General features: G+C 35.5%; 2 protein-coding genes and 1 pseudogene across 10 annotated transcripts in view; all 3 read left to right on the forward strand.

The window, feature by feature from the left end:
* Nucleotides 1–10871, forward strand: part of LOC126869231 (nucleolysin TIAR-like) — a 585963-nt gene extending 575092 nt beyond the window's left edge. For 5 of the 9 annotated variants that reach the window (XR_007690851.1, XR_007690850.1, XR_007690855.1 and 2 more), the window contains one exon: nt 590–10871. Coding sequence is in view for 3 of the 9 variants with exons in the window: in XM_050625491.1 (XP_050481448.1) it covers nt 590–598 (9 nt within the window). In the remaining 6 variants the exon portion in view is untranslated. The remainder of the gene's footprint in view (nt 1–589) is intronic. The other 4 variants (XR_007690853.1, XM_050625490.1, XR_007690852.1 and 1 more) reach the window with 2 other exon arrangements.
* Nucleotides 10872–14362: 3491 nt separating this feature from the next.
* On the forward strand, nt 14363–18118 carry LOC126869243 (U4/U6 small nuclear ribonucleoprotein Prp3-like; annotated as a pseudogene).
* A 137-nt stretch (nt 18119–18255) lies between these two features.
* On the forward strand, nt 18256–20995 carry LOC126869229 (U4/U6 small nuclear ribonucleoprotein Prp3). Its single transcript, XM_050625485.1, has 5 exons — nt 18256–18526; nt 18789–19000; nt 19111–19897; nt 19978–20335; nt 20420–20995. The coding sequence occupies exons 1-5, from the start codon at nt 18382–18384 to the stop codon at nt 20814–20816; spliced, it is 1899 nt and encodes a 632-aa protein (XP_050481442.1). The 5' UTR covers nt 18256–18381; the 3' UTR covers nt 20817–20995.
* The last annotated feature ends 863 nt before the right edge of the window (nt 20996–21858 follow it).

Raw genomic sequence — 21858 nt, forward strand, 5'->3', positions numbered from 1 at the left:
ATTACGAGTCGTATTTTCAATATACTCGGCAGCAAATTTTGCTAAACAGAAAATGATGTAATCATGCTTAATGCAAGCTTATATAAGTGTGCCCAAGCATTACAATCACTATCATACTCTTTTGCATGATACTTAATGTGCACGAATATTAGTCATATAAAGGCTGAACTACACGCTTATTCGGCTTTGTTTATCTAAACTCGAGTATCTCGTTGAATTCTTCCAAATTGTCACAATACATAAGAAAATAAAATGCTATGAAAAAAAATACGATGATGGTGTCTCGAGTTTAACGATGCGATACTGTAAAATATACAAAATATAACACGTACAAATTAATAACGAATAATTCATTTACATTTTCTAGCTATCTATAACATAATAGAAAGTATAAAAATTACTAAAAGATACTTGCAAATCGATAGAGATTTTTACCTTCTTACCGTGGCTGTTAAAAGTTTGCAAAAATTAGAATTGTTGAAAAGTTAAAAAGCTAGGAAAATATTACACTGAATCGTTCGTTATTAAATAGGAGAGATACTCGAAACCATCCGAAGGATTATTTTTATTTACATATTTCGATTCGCAGGCACAGTGATCGCTACCACTATCATCGCACGGCCTGGCTTATCCTTACTTTCAAATATCACTTTGCGTCAAGGAAACTGCATCTACAACCTGGCTCAACCTCGTATTCAACCAGAAAAGTGTCGCTGGAGAACGTATCTATAAAATGGATATCATCGTTGCGTATGAAATTGCAACTGAATGGAAGAAACGCAAGAAACAAAAGCGAGAGAGTGAACGAAAGTCTCGTTATACCAATAATATCGTCGCTAATATTTTTATTGGAATTACCCTTCTGAAATCGATCCATAGTTTCATAATCGGTCCATAAGAGAATGAATAGTTTATTGATCGAACACCACATTTAAATAATCTGAAAACGTTTACACCACACTGATACATTCCTCTGAGCGTTGTCAAAGCCAAGCAACACAATTATCTTAGGGTAATAATGTGTTTAATTATTTGCTCACACTTTTACAACATTGAAAGCAATTGAGGTTGAGTCACGGTAAAGGTAGATTCAGATCGACCAGTCTACGTGTGTTGGAATGCGAAGGATATGTGAGAGGCATAAGGAGAGATAGAGAAACAAGAATGAAATGATTTTTAGAATTAAAAAGGAAAGAGCGAGAGGAAAAACGAAAGTGTGGAATGTGCGAATGAAACGTGTGAAAGATAGAGAGAGGTAGAGTGAAAGAGAGAAAGTTGTCGAGAATATTTCTATTATTTTCTTGAAATTCGGACCAAGACTTAACCAGCGTTTGTGTGTTCAAATGGTAAAGTGTGTTCTTGGTTGCGGTCCAGCTAGCGGATGAGGACTGGCTGACGCCTAGCCTTCTAGTGTGATGGTAAGCAAGTACACCCCACCAACAGGAACAACTTCTACAGCAACAACAGTTACCACCACCACCACCACCATTATCACCACTACCACAACTACCAACAACAACAAAATTTCCGTCACCATCGACGCCACCGCGACAGCAAAAGCAACAAAAATCATGCCGCTTCCGGCTTGATGAAACATAAAAGCAGAGGGCAGAAATTGCCGAACGTAGTTAACGATCGCTTTAATGAACAGAGCAAGGGAAAAAAAGTATGACAGGAAAAGGGGATGAATTCTTATCTATAAAAGCATTTCTTAAAGTAAACGATAAAAAAAGACAAAAAAAAAATGTAAGGAGAGAATGACAAAGAAAAAAGAGAGTACTTCCAGATTCCCCTAAAATTTTCACGTCCAATATAACCGGCAATCTTTAAACGGGAAAGAAAACTAACTGGTACCGTCAACAAGTCGGAGGTATCCTCTCGTCCAGTCTGTAGGGTAATGTAGTGTCTCTCTCGGCTTGAATTAATAGATAGCGTTGCCGTCACGGTAGTGTCAAAAGCTTCAGTAATGAAACACGAATTCCGGGATACGCGGACCACCATGTGATCATCAAAGACAGTTTGTAGCGTAAACAACCAATATTTTGTGTGTTGTATCGTCCACAAAGGACTGATTACGGAAGAGACGAACGAGTTGACGCATGTTGAACAAGCTCGTGATTTGCACTTTCCGCCATTTAATCGACGCTAAACTCCTTTATCGACGATAAACTCCTAAAAAGAGAAAAAAAAAGAGCGAAAGAAAAGCGATAGGACGCCGCCAGTTATCGACCCGTAACCCGGATTCATTATTTTTGTAGTTTGGGCTTAACAGTGAAAATTAATAAGTCGAAAACGTAAAAAGAAACTGTAAACGCGTTACTCGGAGCGCGAACCAGCGACCGTCAAGTAATCGTGCTGTATAAATGATAAATAAGAGAAATCGATAAACACGTGCACACTCGTGAAGATTATATAAAGTAAATTTAACAGAAAAAAAAGTTATTATAAACGAAATTCAACAATTAGCTAGTTAGGTAGGTATGTTATAATAAAAAGTTACTCGAGGACGATTCGAAATTCGGCGGCAAGGCGGAAACAGACCTTCAGAAATTCAACGATTCCGCGTTCCTGAGGAACTGTTTACTCGACTATCGTGAACCACGGAACTGAAAGATCCACGTGTCTTAATCCATTTTCCGCCACTGCGAGGACTTCTTCCTTCGGTTATTATATTTATTATCAGACTCGAGGCCAAAAGACAAATCATGCACGAAGTCTTCGCAGAACAGTCGAAGAGCCGTTTTTATTATTCGACTTGATCCTTTTGACGCGGCACTTAGACAGTTGGATATTTTTATAAAAGATCAGCCGTATGCGCCGAGGGGTGTCGACCGATGCTGTTGGCGTGCCGATCTCGCGATTAAGATAAAACAAACGTAACACACGATACAATAAAAAAAAAGCAAGATAAAAGGATATGAAAGGATGTAAGGAAGCGACGATTGAACAAAGCGTCATCCAGCGATCGATCGACTCCAATCAATCGTGTCGGGTCTACCGTGGTTTTTAACTTATACCTTAGATTTTTATATAATACGAATACCATAGAACCAAAGGGAAAAATCTCGACTTTAAGACGCTTAAGCAATAAATCACTAAGCTTAGGAAAGCGAAGAAACAAACCGTTTATCCCTGCGTCTCTCTACTGTAACTCGCTCTCAGCTATTCAGCTTGTGAGCCACGAATTCGTAACAACGAAGGGGTACATAGATCGGAGAGAAGGGACACGACGCGAGTTTTAAGAAATCGATAAGAGAAAAAGAAAAGATGGAATGAATCGGTAAATGGTCTGTCCGACGTCCCGAATTTCGACTTGGCCAATCTAACGAAACAAAAGAAATAAAAAAAAACGAAATTGAAACAAGTGTAAGTAAGAAACAAGTGTAAGCATGCGTGGATACGCTCGCGCGTACGAACGAGAGAATGTTAGGAAGAGAGAACGAGGGTGAGCGAACGAGAGTCTGCGAATAATGAGAAATTATACAACAAGCGAGAGACGAGTAAAAAAGATTAAACAATTCGTAGATAGACACATTGCACAAACAGCACGAAAGTTAGATTAGAGATCCGTCGAGTTCCTTCCTCGCGAACGCGTATCCTGTCCTCCGATTGAATCTTTCAAAGGTTGTCTCTCTTTGTGTAATTCCGTCGGAATCGGAAAACAAAATCCCTCAGCCTTTAAACCGTTGCTATATATGTATATAGTAGCGAACAAAGAAACGAGAGAAGAGATCGTTAGAAAAGAAACAGGTTAGGGATTAAGAAAAAATGAACGCGAAGACCGACGACGGTTTAACAAGTATAACGAGGACGAAGTAATCCCATCTGATTTGCCTATCTATGATCCCCGCTTTAGACCTTCGTAACCTGTCCATACTTACTCCATGCTTCGTCTCTTTCAGTTTTAAGCACGATCCGATGCTTCCGTATCGTACTTCTTCTGTTTCGCCGTCGACCGTTCGAAATCACCCTTTGATAGACGCCCACTCTCTCTCTCTCCCTCTCCCTCTCTCTCTCTCTCTCTCTCTTTGCGCCCGTGTTTGTACGGTGTCTTTTTTTCTCAATAATGAAACTGTCTCATCATACGAGCGCGCGTCGTCGGGTGCAAAGCCATGAGTTTCGTTATGATACGATGAATCCCGTAGGATTTAGACGAGCGAACCGAATAACGGATAGAGAAACGAAAGAAATAGAGACGAGCAAAAAGAAGAAAAAGAAAAGAAAGAGGGGATAAAGGGGATGATCAAGAATGGAAAACGGGCAAAGGAAAAGGAGAAAAATGGAGAAAGGGGGAAGAAAACGGGGAGAGAGATAAAGAGAGATGGACGACTTTGTTATTAATCAAAAGATAGACGACGGATCGTGCTTTAAACGAATCAAAAGCGTTCAACGTTTTCGAATCAAAAAACGCGACGATCAAAGAACGATACAGGGACGTTTGCGAGACGTTAGAATTGATGAGATCGCGAGAGCATCGAATACAAGAGAATGACGAAATCAAACCCGCTTGGGACAACGTAGCATTTAGGAAATATCAGTAAATTTACTAATTTCCCGAACGATTCGATACGTAGTACGTGGATATGGATATAAAAGGTGTGCCTTCAGTCCATCTCGCGGACCACAAATATTTCGTACCATTAATTCCTTGTAAACTAATATTGTTCTATTCGGCGAGAGAAAACGAGCAAACGTTTCTATGCCTGAAACATAAAACGTATGTAAGTATATAAATCTGACAACTACGCGTAATTCGATAATCTCTTAGTGTCTTCCCAGTACGAAAAGCATCTCGACAGAACTTCACAAATTTTACGTAGCAAGATTATTTGTTAAAATTTATTACGATTTATAGATGTTCGATTTTATTGTTGAAATTGTTAAATTAGTTGAATTAATTAACTAATTTTCATTTAAATTTGACTACCCGGTTGACTCGGGTATTTATTGACGTTTATTTCTCAAACGGCGAATCTTCGTCCGATTATTCATATTGTTATGTAGTTTTCAAATTGACACTCTGTATATTCGATACGAGATCAGTGGAATATTTTCATTCGGATAAGTTTAAGGCGAGAACTATACAGATGAATCAAAAATTTGTACAATGGAGAAATTTTTATCGTGTACTTAAAACATAAGGATTGTGGCCCAAGATTTAAAACCAACACCAAACATATTTCACTCTATGCCCGTCAATTGTTTTATAATTGATAAACACGAGAGAGGTAAGAGCCATTTGTAAAAAAAAAAAGAAAAAGAAATTACACGAACATACAACGAAGTGATACAAAATTCAATAACACGTTATCGTGAAGCGCGGACGTGAATCATTGGCTATTCCAAACAGTAACGGAGTTCTGTTTCTCGACACAAACGTAATGAAATACACAGCCTAAAGGACACGGTACCGATCGCGAGGAAGAAACGAAAGAATTATAAATAAATATATACATACATATAAATACAAAAAATATATTATATATATATAAATAAATAAATACCAAAACGTGCAGCGACGACGAAAGCTGTTATTTTGAATCGTCGTAAGTGAAAAAAGAAAGCGCTGTGCGTGAGATAAAAAAAGAAATAGCTTTTAAGAGACGACATAAGAACATAAGTGAAACAAAATATCGTGTACATTATTAGTTAGGCGAACAAACAAGAAAAAAAATAAAAATATAGGTTATTTTTCTGAAAAGTGGAACGAGCGAGAGAAAAAGGGAAAAGGGCGGCGAATAAAATGGCAGGTAAGAGTTAGAATGTACGACGTAAATCGTAGCGTGAATTTAAGGGGCAGCGCGAGGCGTCGTATTGAAAGAAAGTCGATTAAAGGGGGGATGGGGGATGAAGGAGAAAATCAAATCATACGTCTGGTACACTCTACTCTTACGTCCTTCGGCCGTATAATCACTCCCCTTGCCAGAAAGTTCACTTCTCGACTCGATTCCACTTTCAACGGGAAGAGAGAGAGTGGTCCCCCACTCTTTTAAAGAATCAGCGGGGATCCTCATCCTGTAAAAAGTATTTGAAGAATGACGCCTTAAGCATTAAGGCGTGTATAGAACTTACCGCTAGTCTCGAGTACGTTGTCTAGGTAATAAAGTGAATGAAGCTAGCCAAGTAAAATACACGGCGCAGCGTCAAAGGGGAAACCAAAGTGTAGTATAAAGTGATAAGTAGATAATTAATGTAATTTAATTAGTAGAAGATACCACGGGGTTTTGGAAAGTAACGACCACGAAGCGAGAGTGGAATCGAGGAAAACCGTGTAAAGAAATTTAGGCAAAAAAGGGTGAGAATGATGCGAACAATACAGAAGGATGAGAGCAAGAGAGAATGGGAGAGAGAGAATGCACGCTAGAGTGATACGTCTAATAGAAAATGGTCAAATCCATTTATGGTACCTAAGTCATGTGCGTAATCACGCCCAGGAAAAGGAATACAAAATGACACGTACACTGACATTCGTACAGGTAAAACGCACGCACGCACGCACGCACAAACACACGTACACGTATGTAAATACACACGTACAAACAAAATCACATTCTCTACACGGCAGCGTACGTATAGAGAACGTAGCGGCGAGAAACTTAACAACAACTCTAGGCTTAGTAATCTAGTCTAGCTTGACGATCGCTAAGTTAACAAATAAGAAGAAGAAAAGAAACGTTCACGAAAAAAAAATGAATAGCGCAATAACTATATCCGCAAATCACATCGAGCACCGTTACACGACATATACACACACGCACACATAAATACTACACGTAAACGTAAAACACAACAAGACATAAACACGGAAATAAAAATATATAGGAAACAAGCTGCGGCTGCTGCCTCCATCCTTCGTCCGTGTTCTCGAGACGCAAACTCTAGAATTTCTACAGCCCTGTAACGCGTCCGATATTTCGCAATTCTCGCCGTTTCAAGAATTTTTACCGTCGTGTCGTTTAAGCTTCAGCAAGCTGGCATACCAGCTGCCTAGCCGTTATCGAATCACGACATTCTCGCGTTACCACGACCCAGTTCCTTCTTTTTTTTTACCAACCTCCTCTCCTATTCTTCTTTCACACTTACTGGCATCTTCGACTTTCTTTCATTACTACGTATCACGTCTTTGTGACATTCTTTTGTCCCGATGTCCTTTCTTCTTCGTTTTGTCTTCTGGCTTCCTTGCCATCCTTCTGTGCCGAACGACCGAATCGCTCTACAAATGATTTCCTACACAGAAGGATTCCTCTCGTGGAGATTTACCAAATATGATAGCCGACAATCATTCAAGAAACATACACTTAGAGACTTGTACATGTTCCTCTCATCGAGGACTAAGTGAAAATAATTAACCAAGTTCCAGTATGCTTTCACGCGACGTCTTACGAACAATGGACAGAGAGGATTATCGGCATCGGCGGCGAAGGAAAATAGGAAACGCCATCGCATCGGTTTTGTCGAACGCCCTGTTAATATTCTATATATCGAGTCACTACACCTTCGCTTTTAACAAATATACAACGAAACACTGTTTCAATGCGTCAAAAGCGTTACACGCGCATAAAGCACATATAAAACATATCACTGCGTTGTTTAGCAAAGTCCGTGAATCTTCGTTAGAAGTCGTAGAAAGAAACAACAAATGTAACGTTGTTGTTAGATCCAGTGGCGTAAGTCGCAAGTATTAGCCGCTTAAAGCGGTTTTTGTTCTTGATAGAAGTGAAACGGTGAATGAAAATATGAAGTTTGTATGGTAGAATTAGGAAATTTAAACAGAATGCTTGTTAAGTATCTTGTATTGTTTCGTAGACAACCTCTATAATTAAAATTGGTAACGTGGTTACATTCCTATATAAAATTCTTCGTTCTTGTACACGCTTCGTGAACAAAAAGTTTTCATGATTGAAATTGATTTAACTATTTCGTATAGGAGAAATTTATTTTACGTAGAAGTTATCCTTTTACGCAATTTGTCAACCGTTCCTTCAACCATGCGCAGACAGACGGACTGCGTGTACCTATCTTACCGTCCTATAAAATAACATTGTTTAAGAGTAGTTACATTTGTTTAAAAATGTTACTCTGAGATGATACGCGCCAAATAAGATCACGGCATATACAGTAATTAAACGATCATGTAACGTTGTACATATATAGAGTCGTTTCGCATATGTAGCAAGAATCTAGAGAAATACGACGTAGAAAACTATAGATAACTACCAGATCTAGGTAACCGTACGATTTAGTCACAGCTATTGCTGATTCTTTGTAGCAGCCCGCAGTGGAGTATTCGTCTGTCCTTTGTGTACAAAGAATATTTTGTGTTTGTACAAATGAAAGAAAAAGAAAATTGGTGAACAAAATTGTGTATTTAACCGTTTGCGCTTGTTTAATGTTGTACAAATAATATCGCATCGGATTCTGAAACATCGTAAAAAGAGCGTAGAAGTCATGTTGGTAGATTAAACATAACATGAAAATATCGTCGTCGATAATTGTTAACCATGAAATACAACGCATGTAAGTAGGCCAAGCAGAGAAACGTAATAGTTTAGTGAATGCACATAAACGCAAGAATTCCTGCTTTTATCGTCGATAACTTGGCTCTCCTTTCGTTCAAATTCATAGTAGGAAAAAAAATATAGAATGTTACGAGCGCAATGAAAATAATTCAAGTGTTTAACAAATGGATGACATGCACGGTTTTCTTTATTCACGGGGAAACAAAAACGTCAAACACCGGGAAACCTAGTCTTGAACTTTCGAAAAGTTTATCCGCTTGAATTCAATCATCACCTGTAACGTCATCTTGTCAATCGGAAACTGGCAAAAGGGTAGGAAGGCAGCAGTCAAGCCACTCTAGAATACCGATGCAGAGTACCGTGAAAACAGTTTAGCGTTAACACAAGAATGTTTAACAGAAATTTGTAAGAGATGATGCACACAGCGAAAGAAAGCAAAAGTAGGAGCCGTAAGCGTAGTCACCGAGCATACCTTAAAATAACATATGTATATGATCATATAAATATATATAAAAAAAGACTACAAAAAACCAACACGCGCATCTATATGTGTATACATACATACGTCTATATGTATATGTATATATACACACACGTATAATACAAAAAAAAATATGTATATTATATATACATACCAGATATAAATGTGTAAGAAGATAATAGCCGACAACTAGAGATTATATCGAGTATAAGCTTAGAAACGAGAACAGGAAAAGGGGGCGGAAGACGCGTCACCTGTTAACGCGTACTCCGCGACATACTGTGTTACATACCCTTAGCCGTAAGGAAACTTCAAAACCATTGAAACGTATTTCGTGAAAGAAACAGACACGAGAGAAAATGTTGTGGCTAGCCTGCCGGACCCCCTGAGCCCTTAAAAATATGAATATGTAATACGTTTGCTGCATCGAATGAAAGGAACGCAACGATATTACAAGAGCGAAAGGAGAAGAAAAAAAAAAGAGAGAAAGCGATCAAGCGCATGAGAAAGAAAATACGTGTATGTATCGGTTAGCAAGTGAGTGAATAAATGAACAAGAGTGAGCGTGTGTGAGAGAGAAAGTGTGAACGATAGAAATTCACGCGCCTCGACGGAAAAAAGACAAGTTCTTCGGAGAAACAAAAGTTTAATAATAAACGCTAATTACGATCACGTCCGATTCATACAGAGATTACGACGTTCCTTCATTGTTTCATAGTGTTTCGTACGATCCGACGTGCGCGTCACGGGGTCCATTATTATATCGTATAAACCCCTTCCCACTCCCATTCCAACCCCCCAGCGCGGTATGCGGCATATCACTTACGACCGTACGATAAGGAGTAAGGTGCCTTTTTTTCACTTCATCGTGTGTATGTATTTCGGGGTTAAAACAAACAAACAAAACAAAGAAACCAAAAAAAAAAAAGAAAATAAAAAGAAAACGCGAGTAAACAAAGGGGGAAAAATCCAACGTAAGATTTTATGTATCACGTGTAGAAACGGCACAACGGAGCTCAAGGGAAGGGGCATGTGACATCCATCCATCGTACGTCGTCCGACATACTTTCACGTCGCGAAGATCCCTTTCCAAAACTCTAATGCGAAGTGTTGAACGGCATTGTGAACAATGATGTAATCGAGAATTCGAAATGTATTTCCGCGATTCGATGAACGGCCCGCGGGGTCCCATGGCAGCCTCGTTGCATACACTTAAGCTTAGGAGATGTGCAGTCGCTGGACACAGCTCAAGGAGCAACAACCGGGCAAAACCTTGTATAATGTACTTACATGTAATTTCTAACGACGTGACAGAGATGATACGCGATAATGTATCAGGTGCGCGTGCGCGAATACAGGCCAATACACACATACACATATATGTACACGCGTATACCTATAAAATAGTAAAATACACGTACACGTGAAACAGATAGACACATAGGAATGGATGATACAAACGTACACTTTATACACGAATCACACAGGTGACATTACTTAAAAAAAGAAAAGAAAAAAAATAGATGCACACGTGCACGTGCACATAGGGAAAAATGATGGAAGATACCTCCAAAAGACAATTTTCACAGGATATAACAATGGAAACGCGAGACGCCCTGGGACGTGCGTGAAAAAAAAACGTGTATGATATTATGTATACATAATATAGCATATAAAGTATATTATAAATAATGATGAATATAAATAAAAAATATATATATAAATACTATGAAGAAGTAAACAAAGTATAAATATGAAGGAAGTATATAAACGAGAATATAGGATAAAACACGCTTAGGCTTAAGAGTATAAGATATTATTATGATGATATATGGTTGGTTTATAATGTAAAATATATTATAGAAAATGTATATTGTTATTTTTATTCCTGATTAACCCCAAAATACCGCATATCCGTATAAAATTTTATATTACGTAACAACAATTTACCAAACAAGTAGAAATCTCAATTTAAACCTTTTACACAATTTTATAGATTTTCTTAAACTTCTACCAACGTGTTTACTCAATTTTTCGCGTTTATCTAATTACTTACATAAATGAATTCCACAATATCTTAATCTTCCTACGTCATTTGCTAAGAGAGGTTCAACGTCAAATGATAAACGAGAATGAAAAATGAATTATACCTTTAACTACCTTCATGATTTTATTCTGTATGTTTGCATACCTTCATGAACTTTCATAATCAAGATTTTCTCAACGATTGTGAATATGTAATAATATATTGTTCGTTGATAGAAATCCATATTAGATACGACAAGCTTATTCGGACACTAAGAGCATTGTAGATTAAATGTAGATTATGTGAACGACACGAACAAGTACAATGACTAGAAGATTAACGATATAACCAAAGCATAAGTTCTGTCTGACGTTATCAAACATATCTTCCCAGAGAATGGTATGTATAGTTTACGGTTTTCCTTTCGCGTATCACGACAATTGAGATCTCTTTCAACAAGTCATTAATGGTTGCTAATAAAAGTTATATTCGTGCAAAGAAGAAATTAACAAGAGGTAAGAGAAAATATATAATATCTTTCTTATTTTGACTTTATTCTGAGATTAATACGTCTAACTTTTTATTATTATAAATACTTTCACGATGCTAAATAATATTGATTCATTTTGTGTCTGATATTGTGTAATAAAAAATACTAATAAATATTACATATATGTGATATTTAACTACATGATCTCTGAACTCTAGCAACTATTAACCTTAATTAGCATCAAACTAGTTATTTTTGTATCCAATATCCCTCCCAAATATACATTACGTATATAAGTAATAGTGCAGAATGTTTTATATAACAGACACGGAATATACATAAAAGTTTCGCTGTGTGTTCAAAATACTTTCGTAAACCAGTGTAATTCTGCTTATGTGGCATCTAAGCATTTAATAAGTATTATTAAATATATATCAAATGCACGACACAAAGTGTTACATCGTACAAGGACGCGGCGGAACGTTAATTAAAACGGAATCATCCTCTCGCATTCGCTATTATAATCATATTTAGATATTCGGAACACTCAAAGTGACTGTACGGTTTTACTGTCACCGGAATAACGACATTTTGAAATAGAAACGACGCGCCGGTGAATTCGGATCGCGGATGAAGAAACACCGGTGTAATTAGCGTTGCCGTTGCCAGCGTCACGCGGGCGCATCATCACAAAATTGAAAACGAACGAACAAACCGATGGCCCGTCGCCGTGATAGGAGAGATGTGCCAAGAGACGAGAATATCCACGCGAATCGACTGTCTCGATGCTGGTTCACTCATACGCGGTTGTTTGGCCGTGAACATACATGAGATCCTCTGTTTGGATACACGGTATGGATATAGGCACGTTTAATTGCGAGATAGGGGTGCGGTGCTCGGTTATGTTAGCGAAACTGACGAACACACGGACATGACAACCGAGAAAGTTTGAACTTCCTGTCCTTGGACGTGCGCTACGCTACGCTTCGGTTTAATTTCTAAAGTGTTGCGTTATTTTTAAAGATAAGGACTCTAAGTGGAGAGCCTGTTTGACTAATAATACATATAGCGATTCAGGAAAGTATTTGAATACCTAACATAGAAAACTTTCGAATTTCATTATGCTATAATGAGATTATCGTAATTATGTTATGACACGATGTATGTATGACATATGTATATGACACGATGTAATTTAATCACAAATTGAAAAGAAATTTGCAATTATTTTATTGTTGTGTATAGTAAAATATTATGACATGATGATTTCTAAAACTTAATATACAATAACAAAATTGGTATTGGTAATTCGTCGAACTTTGCACAACCATTTTGTTATTTAAAGATCTCTTTCTTTTCAGACGGTTTTATTTTCTGAATTATAAGTCAAACAAAAGAAATTCTTCTTCAACTAACACAAAGACTGTTCACCCTCTCAAAATCAAAGAACTTTTCGTACGATTTTATAGGGCATCTTCTATTATGATTATCTCTGACATTTCCTTTCCGTCACGTGTTTGAGTTGTGTAAGCATTACGACACGCTATGAAATCAAAGTAGGTACCATTTGATCATCATCGATAATGCACGCTTCTGGTTCTAATAGCTTTGAAACTTTCACCATTAAACTGACGACTAAAAAAAAACAAAATTGTTCAATTTCATATTATGGCCCGAATACTTTCGAAGGATAATATACGAAATAGATTTGTAAATTTCAAGCAAAGAAGCTTTCGAATTTCCGGTATCTTCGGAAACGATAACATTTGTACTTAGTTAGAAGCAACTAACTTGTACAAGCTGTACGTTATGCATAATGAGCGCGCTCTCGCAAATTGTTAGATGGATAGCTATATACTCATAGGAAGTGCGTTCACCTATACAGGTAAATGTACGGGCCTGTATATATCGAATACCCAACGGACGGCAGAACGTACAAGAGAATAGCGTAGTATAAAGCATAAACTACAATTAGCGGTAATCCGCGTGACACGGGCATGGCACCCTTTGCGCATATTAAAGCATTAGCTACCGAGTCATACGAGCGAACCGTACATCATTTCGGGACGTGGCCACGTCTGCCAGTAAAATCGTTAAATTTACGAAGAAACACGACTGACCCGATACTGACTGAATATTAGTAGTACGGATGGCGATGTACGTTTCGGTATTCCGCGCGGACAGTGGAGCTGCCACTAGCGGCATCGATATCGCGTCGCACGCGATGAAAATGTACGCTTTCCTAACACCATCGAAGAAAAAAGAACCCGGTTACCGAGATAAATTACAAATGAAATTCGATGAGAAAGCTTTTTTTGGTATACACGCCGTAGAGTGGAAAGTAATTGGTAATTTTGGTTTTAATCTTATCTCGCGTTCGGCGAAGGATTAACGGCTTTGCGTCGAACTGTAAGACCGGTTTCATACGGCGATACGTGTACGTATCGTAATGCACGTATACGTAGCGTATTTTTATAAACTTGGAAGATTCCAACAATTTACAGAAAGAATTTATATGAAATCCCAGTTAGAAAACTTACGGAATGAGATTAGCCAAATTGTTAAAAAGATTCGTGAAAGTCAAAAATTGCAAAATTGCAAAATGCAATTAAATTAGCATACGTAAAAAGCTTGTAGCGAAAATCTGCCTAATGTAGAATGGTGGGATTCTATTTTATTAGCAAGAAGATATCCGAACAAAAACGAACCTATTATTGTTAAAGGTTCCATTATCTGAAATTTTGTAGAACATCCCACGCAAATACGGCCACCAGCTATACACTATCTAATATATTTTTTAGAGAACGCTTATTTTAAATTTTTAGCTAACTCTTTGAAATTAAATATACATGCCTGCATATTGAATAAAAAAGGAGCGCAAGAAATTACGTAGGCAAAATAGACGCGAGGCATTTAAAGAACAAGAAAAAATACGATTAGGCCTTGAACCTTCTTTAGAGCCAAAATTACGAATTTCGAATCTTATGCGAGTATTAGGTACAGAAGCTGTATAAGATCCTACGAAAATAGAAGCTCACATCCGATAACAAATAGCTAAAAGATTAAACACGAAGATGCTAACGCAGCTCGAAAACTTACTGCTGATCAGCGATGGGACAAAAAGACAAAAAAAATTAAAGAGGATATCACGATTTGTGTACATGTAGCAGAATACGTGGTCTTTTGAATAACGCTTCAAAGAAATTTAAAGTGGAAATAAATTGCAAAACAATTTTATCTAAAAGGTTGTGTAATACTCTTATGAGACGCAATATTGTTGTTGTTGATGGAGAAGCCAAAGAATTAAATAAATATAAACGATTAATGATGAATCGTGTCCGGCGAGAAGAAGATATTATTAAAGACAGGGTCGAAAATGATACGCCGAACAAACGCGTTCTTGTATGAAAAAGTACTAATACGCAATATCATTTTGGAGAAATTGAACTCAAAGTTTGCCTAAGTGAAAAAAGTGCTCGGAAGTACTTTAAGAAACACGAGGCGCAAGAGTACTGGGATTTAGCCTTAGCTTAGCATAGAATATTAATAATGAATACATATGGATATTAAAAGGACATTTTTGCTACGACATTTGCCAGGACCTTATTAACTTTTAATTACTTTATTACCATTTTTTTTACAATTTAATCAATTTCCCTACAAAGTAGTTCTTTCTATTTTATTAGAATCATTTTCTTTAATACATTTTCTTCTTCTATTTTCAATGATAACAAGATCTTGCAATAAACTTAATTCAAACGTAATTAACTGCGATGCTTTCACAACAAACTAATGAACTTCGAGTGTCATAAGTACAATAATCGATACCGTGGTCGTAGAATATCTTGCGCGAAAGATATTTCTATTAATTGCAAAAAACGAGCGGCTTTCAACCGAAGTTACCAATCCTCTTTATACAGTTCCAGCCAGGTAAGCTTTCTTAAGGCTATTTAAAGAGGTTTAATCAATGTATTTCTCAGTGAAGGTAACTCGATTCCTTCCAGTATTTGTCCACACTGCATCCGCAGTTTTTGTAAAATTCCCGCTCGATAGCAGCCTAAAACAACAGTTACGAGTTTCAATTTCTTCGTTTCAATTAACAGAAAAGTTTAGAACAACAGTTTCGAATGAAACAAATGTGGTTCCTAGAATTGGCCTCATCGGTCACCAAGGAAGCGTGGAACAGCATAGTTCCCTCTACCATTCTCATTTGCGGTTGTCGGTCCACTGCTATTCGACTATCCTCCACAGCTGTTTTCATCCCCTATACCCTCATACATTTCGTTGTAACAAGTTTACATGATACTGTAAGTCTTATTAAACTCATTCAATACTTAACATGATTTAACGCTATATATTTTAAAATGCAATACCTTTCTATTTCCTTTCCAAATATTACGAAACTAAAATTGGGTAGATCAAAACTGTTAAAAATTCCATTGAATTTCCTCATTAGCTTGTTACTCGACTAGGAACAATACTTTTTAGAATTCTATTTACATATATTTGTTTCTTGTACTTTATCTAATGAACAGTAAATTAATTAATTCACCAAAATTATTGAAATAAGATAAGGAAGAGTAACAAAAAAAATAAAATTATGAAAAATTTACTATGATAGAAATTTAATACCAAAATTACAAACGTAACAAAAGTTCTACTATCAATTGAATGTTATTTGTACATCACATTAATAAATCAAATGTTTAGAAACTTTCTGCTTTAAAAAGATATATAACTTTCATAGATTTTCATATTAATAACCATATGCGCGGAGACATAGTGTAGAAATTATTGATAACTACAGTGAGGTAAATGTATAAAGTAACAAATTTTTTAGAACCATCACATATGCTATTTTGTGGATTTGCATCACTAGTTTCATCTAAAGTTGGTATCGTAGAAGTTTGCGTGGGCTGTATCTAGATTCATTACGCGTGAGTGACCTCTTAGGAATTTCTATCATACTCTGCAGCAACAGATGTCCAGTGTCTAAAGTCTAAAGAGCTGGTTTCAGAAGTTTGCGCAAAACATTTGTCTCTTTCACAAGATTCATATATTGTAATAATTATCACATATTGTGTTATTATCAATTTATTAATAAAGCCCATTAAGTTAATATGAAATAAAAATAAAAAAAAAGTAAAAAGTAGCTTTTAGAAGGAGGCCTACATAAAAGAATTTATAAAATAATAAGGTATAAAAGATACATTTTAACCTTATTTATATATTTACCTTCAAACATTCTGATTGAATTAATTTATAACATTTTTACTTTTCAGAACGAAGCAAAATAATGATACTTCAAAAAATTTAAATTAGGATTTGTTAAAAAATTTTAACGTTCTTTTTACATAACAATTGTTTTTTTTCTTCTACCCATTTTGATTATATAAGTGTATACATCTCATCTATTTACATATTTTAGTATTTATATATATACAATTACATCAAAATTTTAGTATAGTGATAATTTTATATTACATACTAATAAATACGAGGGTCGTGCAGAAAATAATATCCATCTACGTATAGAAGCCATATAACACGATAGAATGTGCTTATAAAAGCTCATCTAGCTTTATTCATGTCAATCTTTCCAAAATGCATTTGTATTGTTGTTATTTCAAAACGGGTATTACTTTCTGGGCGACTCTCATATGTTAAAAAAATATTACAATTTTTCAAAATTTACCTATTGTTTATTTTCATTTTTAAATAGTACACCACTACGTATCCTCCCCAAGTCTTATTATTTATTTAGTAATAAAACTGATTTTAAAAATTGCCTATATTCAGTTTTCACTAGCATTACATACTCTAGGAATATTTTCGTGAACATCCTGGGAAACTTATTGGTATTACCTGATATATATTACCACGATGACTGAAGACTCCTGAATAACTAAATAACAATTACGGTGCTGCAATGTGACGCCGGTAATATTTGCATATGTTTACCAATATCTAATTTGGAAAAAAATATTGTTGTATAAACAGATATTATGATGATTCTTTAACTGATAGAGGTTATGTCGTGAAGTACCTAATTTTGTATTAAATTGAGGAATTTATAAAAGAATTAATTCCACGATCTTATACATAGGTTCAGCAACTCTTCCAATTTTTGGTGGTGGGGGGATGTTATCATTTTGATGTACATATTTTAATTCCCTTACTAGCCACATGATGACGCCATTATGAAACTCCTCCAGCACGCACATACGCGTTTGTCATTAGTAACAGAAGTAATGCGTTATTTGACTCAAAATTTGAAAATTAAAGTAAGCACTTAATAATCAATGGAAAGTTATTGTTCATTCAAAACATTTTAAAATAAATGAAACAGGATAAAGATAGTTCTACTACTATATCATTATAACGACATAAAATGTGCACTACAGAATTACCAGGAGAAAGTATGTTACCACGATTGTCTCTTTGAATCACTTCTTTTTTTATTATGATCCTTAAAATGTTTTTCATATATCAACTGTGAGTTAAATTTTGTTATACCAGGAATGGCGTCCGCCCATTTCTTTTCTAAATCAACATTTTTAAGTTTTTTAGATAACGAATCCTTTGCAACACAACACAGTACACACATTTTTTTCTCTTTACTCGTTTCTCTTTTCTATTCGAATATGTAGCGGCAGGCGCAGTAGTCGCTAGACCGCTACAAATGCACATGCGCGCTTGGGTAATTTCATGATCGCGCCACTATGCGGTTAGTAAAGGAATTAATATTACAGATGCATATGACATCAAAATGATATCCCCTTCGAACCTATGTATAATGTATATTGTATACGACCGTGATCATCGTAATTAATTCTTTGCAACAAATATTGACATATTTAATAAAATGGCATTAACAAGGAAAGAAATAGATGAAATGAAACCACAAATCGAAAAAGCAGTACATAAATTTCTCGGTTTTGGAGAACCTGCTATTGTTACCACGGCTGTCAATTGTATGACTTCAGGTTATGATAAACGCAAAACGGCAGGTTTGTAATAATCACTTACATGATTATCAATCATCACATCATTTGATTGTATTATTTATTAATTATACTATAACACTATTTATTAATTATGCTATTATTATACTATTCACATACATTCCTATTTTATCGTAGCATAGAATGAAGTGCATCAGAATTATATTTTCTTATAAATAATTTAATATGAGTAATCATAAGCTTTATTATAGATATGTAATTTCTATGACACAAATAATATATTTTTATAATATTCCCAACATTGTAGATAAATTATCTGCTTTATTGGAAGACAAGAAAGCTTTAAAATTGACGGAAAAAATATTCACAATATATGATGATGCCAAAGCAGCGCAGAAAAGTAAAAAACGAAATCATGTGGAAGATAAGGATAAGGACAAAGATGCAAAGAAACCTAGATTTAAGGATGATGAAGTCAAAAATGAAAAAACAACAGAAGCACAACTATCTGCAGATAAGGTATAAACTCATGTCAATGTGAACTAATATAAACATGTTGATATATTTACTATATTAATTCATATAGTATTATAGCTTTTATTTTATATTATTTTATTATTTTTATTTAGATAAAACAAATGATGGCAAATGCCCAAAGAGAAATCGAGGAAAGGAAAAGAGCATTGAAAGCTATAAAACAAGAAGAAGTTGCCCCAGTAAAACCTCTACTTAAAGCACGAGATTCTTTACCAACAGTAGGAAGCATGTATAATCAAGGTTTATTAAGTAAGACAGACTCCGACAAAGCAAGAAAAATTGCTGCTTTGCAAGCACAAATTAGAAGTAAACTAAGCTCCGGATTACTTGGAAATGTTAGTGTCCCAGATAAACCAACTCCGCTAATTTTGGATGAATCTGGCAGAACTGTAGATATAACCGGCAAGGAAGTGCAACTCACACAAGTGGTACCAACATTAAAAGCTAATATTCGAGCAAAAAAACGTGAAGAATTTAAAGCCCAATTGCAAGAATCAAAAGGCCCAGAAGAAATTCAAGACACCCACTTTTTTGATAATAGGATAGGTGTCAAACCGGCAGTGCGAGGCAAACGGACACTCAAATTTCACGAACCTGGAAAATTCCAGCAATTAGCAGAAAGAATTCGTATGAAAGCCCAATTAGAAAAATTACAAAATGAGATTAGTCAAATTGCCAGAAAGACTGGTATAAGTTCTGCAACTAAACTGGCACTAATAGCGCCGAAAACAGAAGCTCTTAGTGAAGATGTGCCTAATGTAGAATGGTGGGATTCTGTTATATTAACAGGAGGATATCCGAACGAAGATGAATCTACTACCATTAAAAGTTCTACTATCACAAATCTTGTAGAACATCCCACGCAAATGCGACCACCAAGTATGCACTACCTAGTACATTTTTTTAGAGAACACTTATTTCAAATATGTAATTTTGGTTAATTATTTTTTTTATTTTAGCTGACCCTTTGAAACCAATATATATGCCTGTATTTTTAACGAAAAAGGAACGCAAGAAATTACGTAGGCAGAATAGACGAGAAGCATGGAAAGAAGAACAAGAGAAAATACGATTAGGTCTTGAACCTCCACCAGAACCAAAATTACGAATTTCGAATCTTATGCGAGTATTAGGTACAGAAGCTGTACAAGATCCTACGAAAATAGAAGCTCATGTCCGACAACAAATGGCTAAAAGATTAAAGGCACATGAGGATGCTAATGCAGCTCGAAGACTTACTGCTGATCAGCGACGAGAAAAGAAGGCAAGAAAAATTAAAGAGGATACCACGCTTGGTGTACATGTAGCTGTTTATAGGTGAGCTTAAAGATATGTAAATAAATACTATCTAATTATATAATACATATACGTATCATGTAAAAAGTAATACTATCATTACAGAATACGTGATCTTTTAAATAATGCTTCGAAAAAGTTTAAAGTGGAAACAAACGCAAAGCAACTTTATCTAACAGGCTGTGTAATGCTCTTCCGAGATTGCAATGTTGTTGTTGTTGAAGGAGGAGCCAAACAATTAAGTAAATACAAACGACTAATGATGAACCGGATTAAATGGGAGGAAGATATTATAAAAGATAACGGAAATGATGTGCCGAACAAATGTGTTCTTGTATGGGAAGGTACTAGTAAACAACGTCATTTTGGAGAAATCAAATTCAAAGTTTGCCCGATTGAAAAAATGGCGCGTGAACATTTTAAGAAACATCAAGTAGAACATTATTGGGACTTAGCATATAGTGGAGCAGTGCTTGAAAATACAGACGATGTTCATTCTTAGAAACGGTTTTTATAATTACAGCAATAAATATTAACACCATAATATGAACGCAATCATAGATAATTTCAATACATTTTAAATAAACAATTATCATGGGAGCAAAAGATAGCAAGAAATGACTAATGTAAACAGTGACACATGGAGCGAAAATAAAAGTGCTCAAAGCCTCTTTAATAACAGTTTTATCTTTGAACAGTTATAGAAACCCTGGATCCAAGATATAAAATTTAATTTTCAAAAGAAGTTATTTGTTATTTATTATATCCAATCTAAGAAAAGATTTTTTTATCCATTATTATATAAATTTTTCTTTGGAGAACTGTACTGTTTATTACGAATACAGGAAAGTTGACTACATAAGTACTATACTTCTTATTAATTAGGAATAAGGATTTTCAAAAATATTATTAAAGAATGTATTGAACATATTAATATAAAATTGTATAACTCTCATCTGCTATCACTGACCTTTAAGTAAGCCAGTTTAATAATCACGAAGTACATATTATTTTACTTATCTTTCTCTTTTACATACCAATATGTAATATTAAATTCACGTTTATGAGGCAAAAATCTTCATATTCAATAAGAAATGTGACCCCATCACTTAACTTTGATTATTTTTGAAACAACTGACATCAACTGTTTGTTGAAAGCAGATACAGATTGTTATTAGCATACAAATAATTCTTATAAAGTTGTTTCACTCTCTTAATTGTAATCTATCTCCCTACGCGCGCCATAAATAATCGCACGAGACGCGTAATACATACTATTTTACGGATTGCCGCATGAGGATTGTAGGCGTATATAAGACTGTGCATAACCAACGCAGTTAATCATTCGCAACGTCGTCCCCAAGAACCTTAATCTTTGGACAACGTTATAGTCGAGCCTATAAGTGTCAATTAGCACAGTATAATGGTACTAAGACCCTATACGAGAGGTATGCTGTAAAAGAACATGCATGTAATTATGCACATACAGCGTGCTGTGTACACGAAAGTGCTAATGTACTTTGGATCCTTGAAACTGTACGTCC

This window comes from Bombus huntii, chromosome 9 (assembly GCF_024542735.1).
Source record: "Bombus huntii isolate Logan2020A chromosome 9, iyBomHunt1.1, whole genome shotgun sequence".
Lineage (NCBI taxonomy): Eukaryota > Metazoa > Arthropoda > Insecta > Hymenoptera > Apidae > Bombus > Bombus huntii.

Excerpts from the sequence above, each read along its gene's own strand:
- LOC126869229 (XM_050625485.1), top strand. The coding sequence starts at position 18,382 with ATGGCATTAACAAGGAAAGAAATAGATGAAATGAAACCACAAATCGAA. Across the intron at positions 19,001-19,110 it reads CACAACTATCTGCAGATAAG|ATAAAACAAATGATGGCAAA; the intron begins GTATAAACTCAT and ends ATTTTTATTTAG. Across the intron at positions 19,898-19,977 it reads CACGCAAATGCGACCACCAA|CTGACCCTTTGAAACCAATA; the intron begins GTATGCACTACC and ends TTTTTATTTTAG.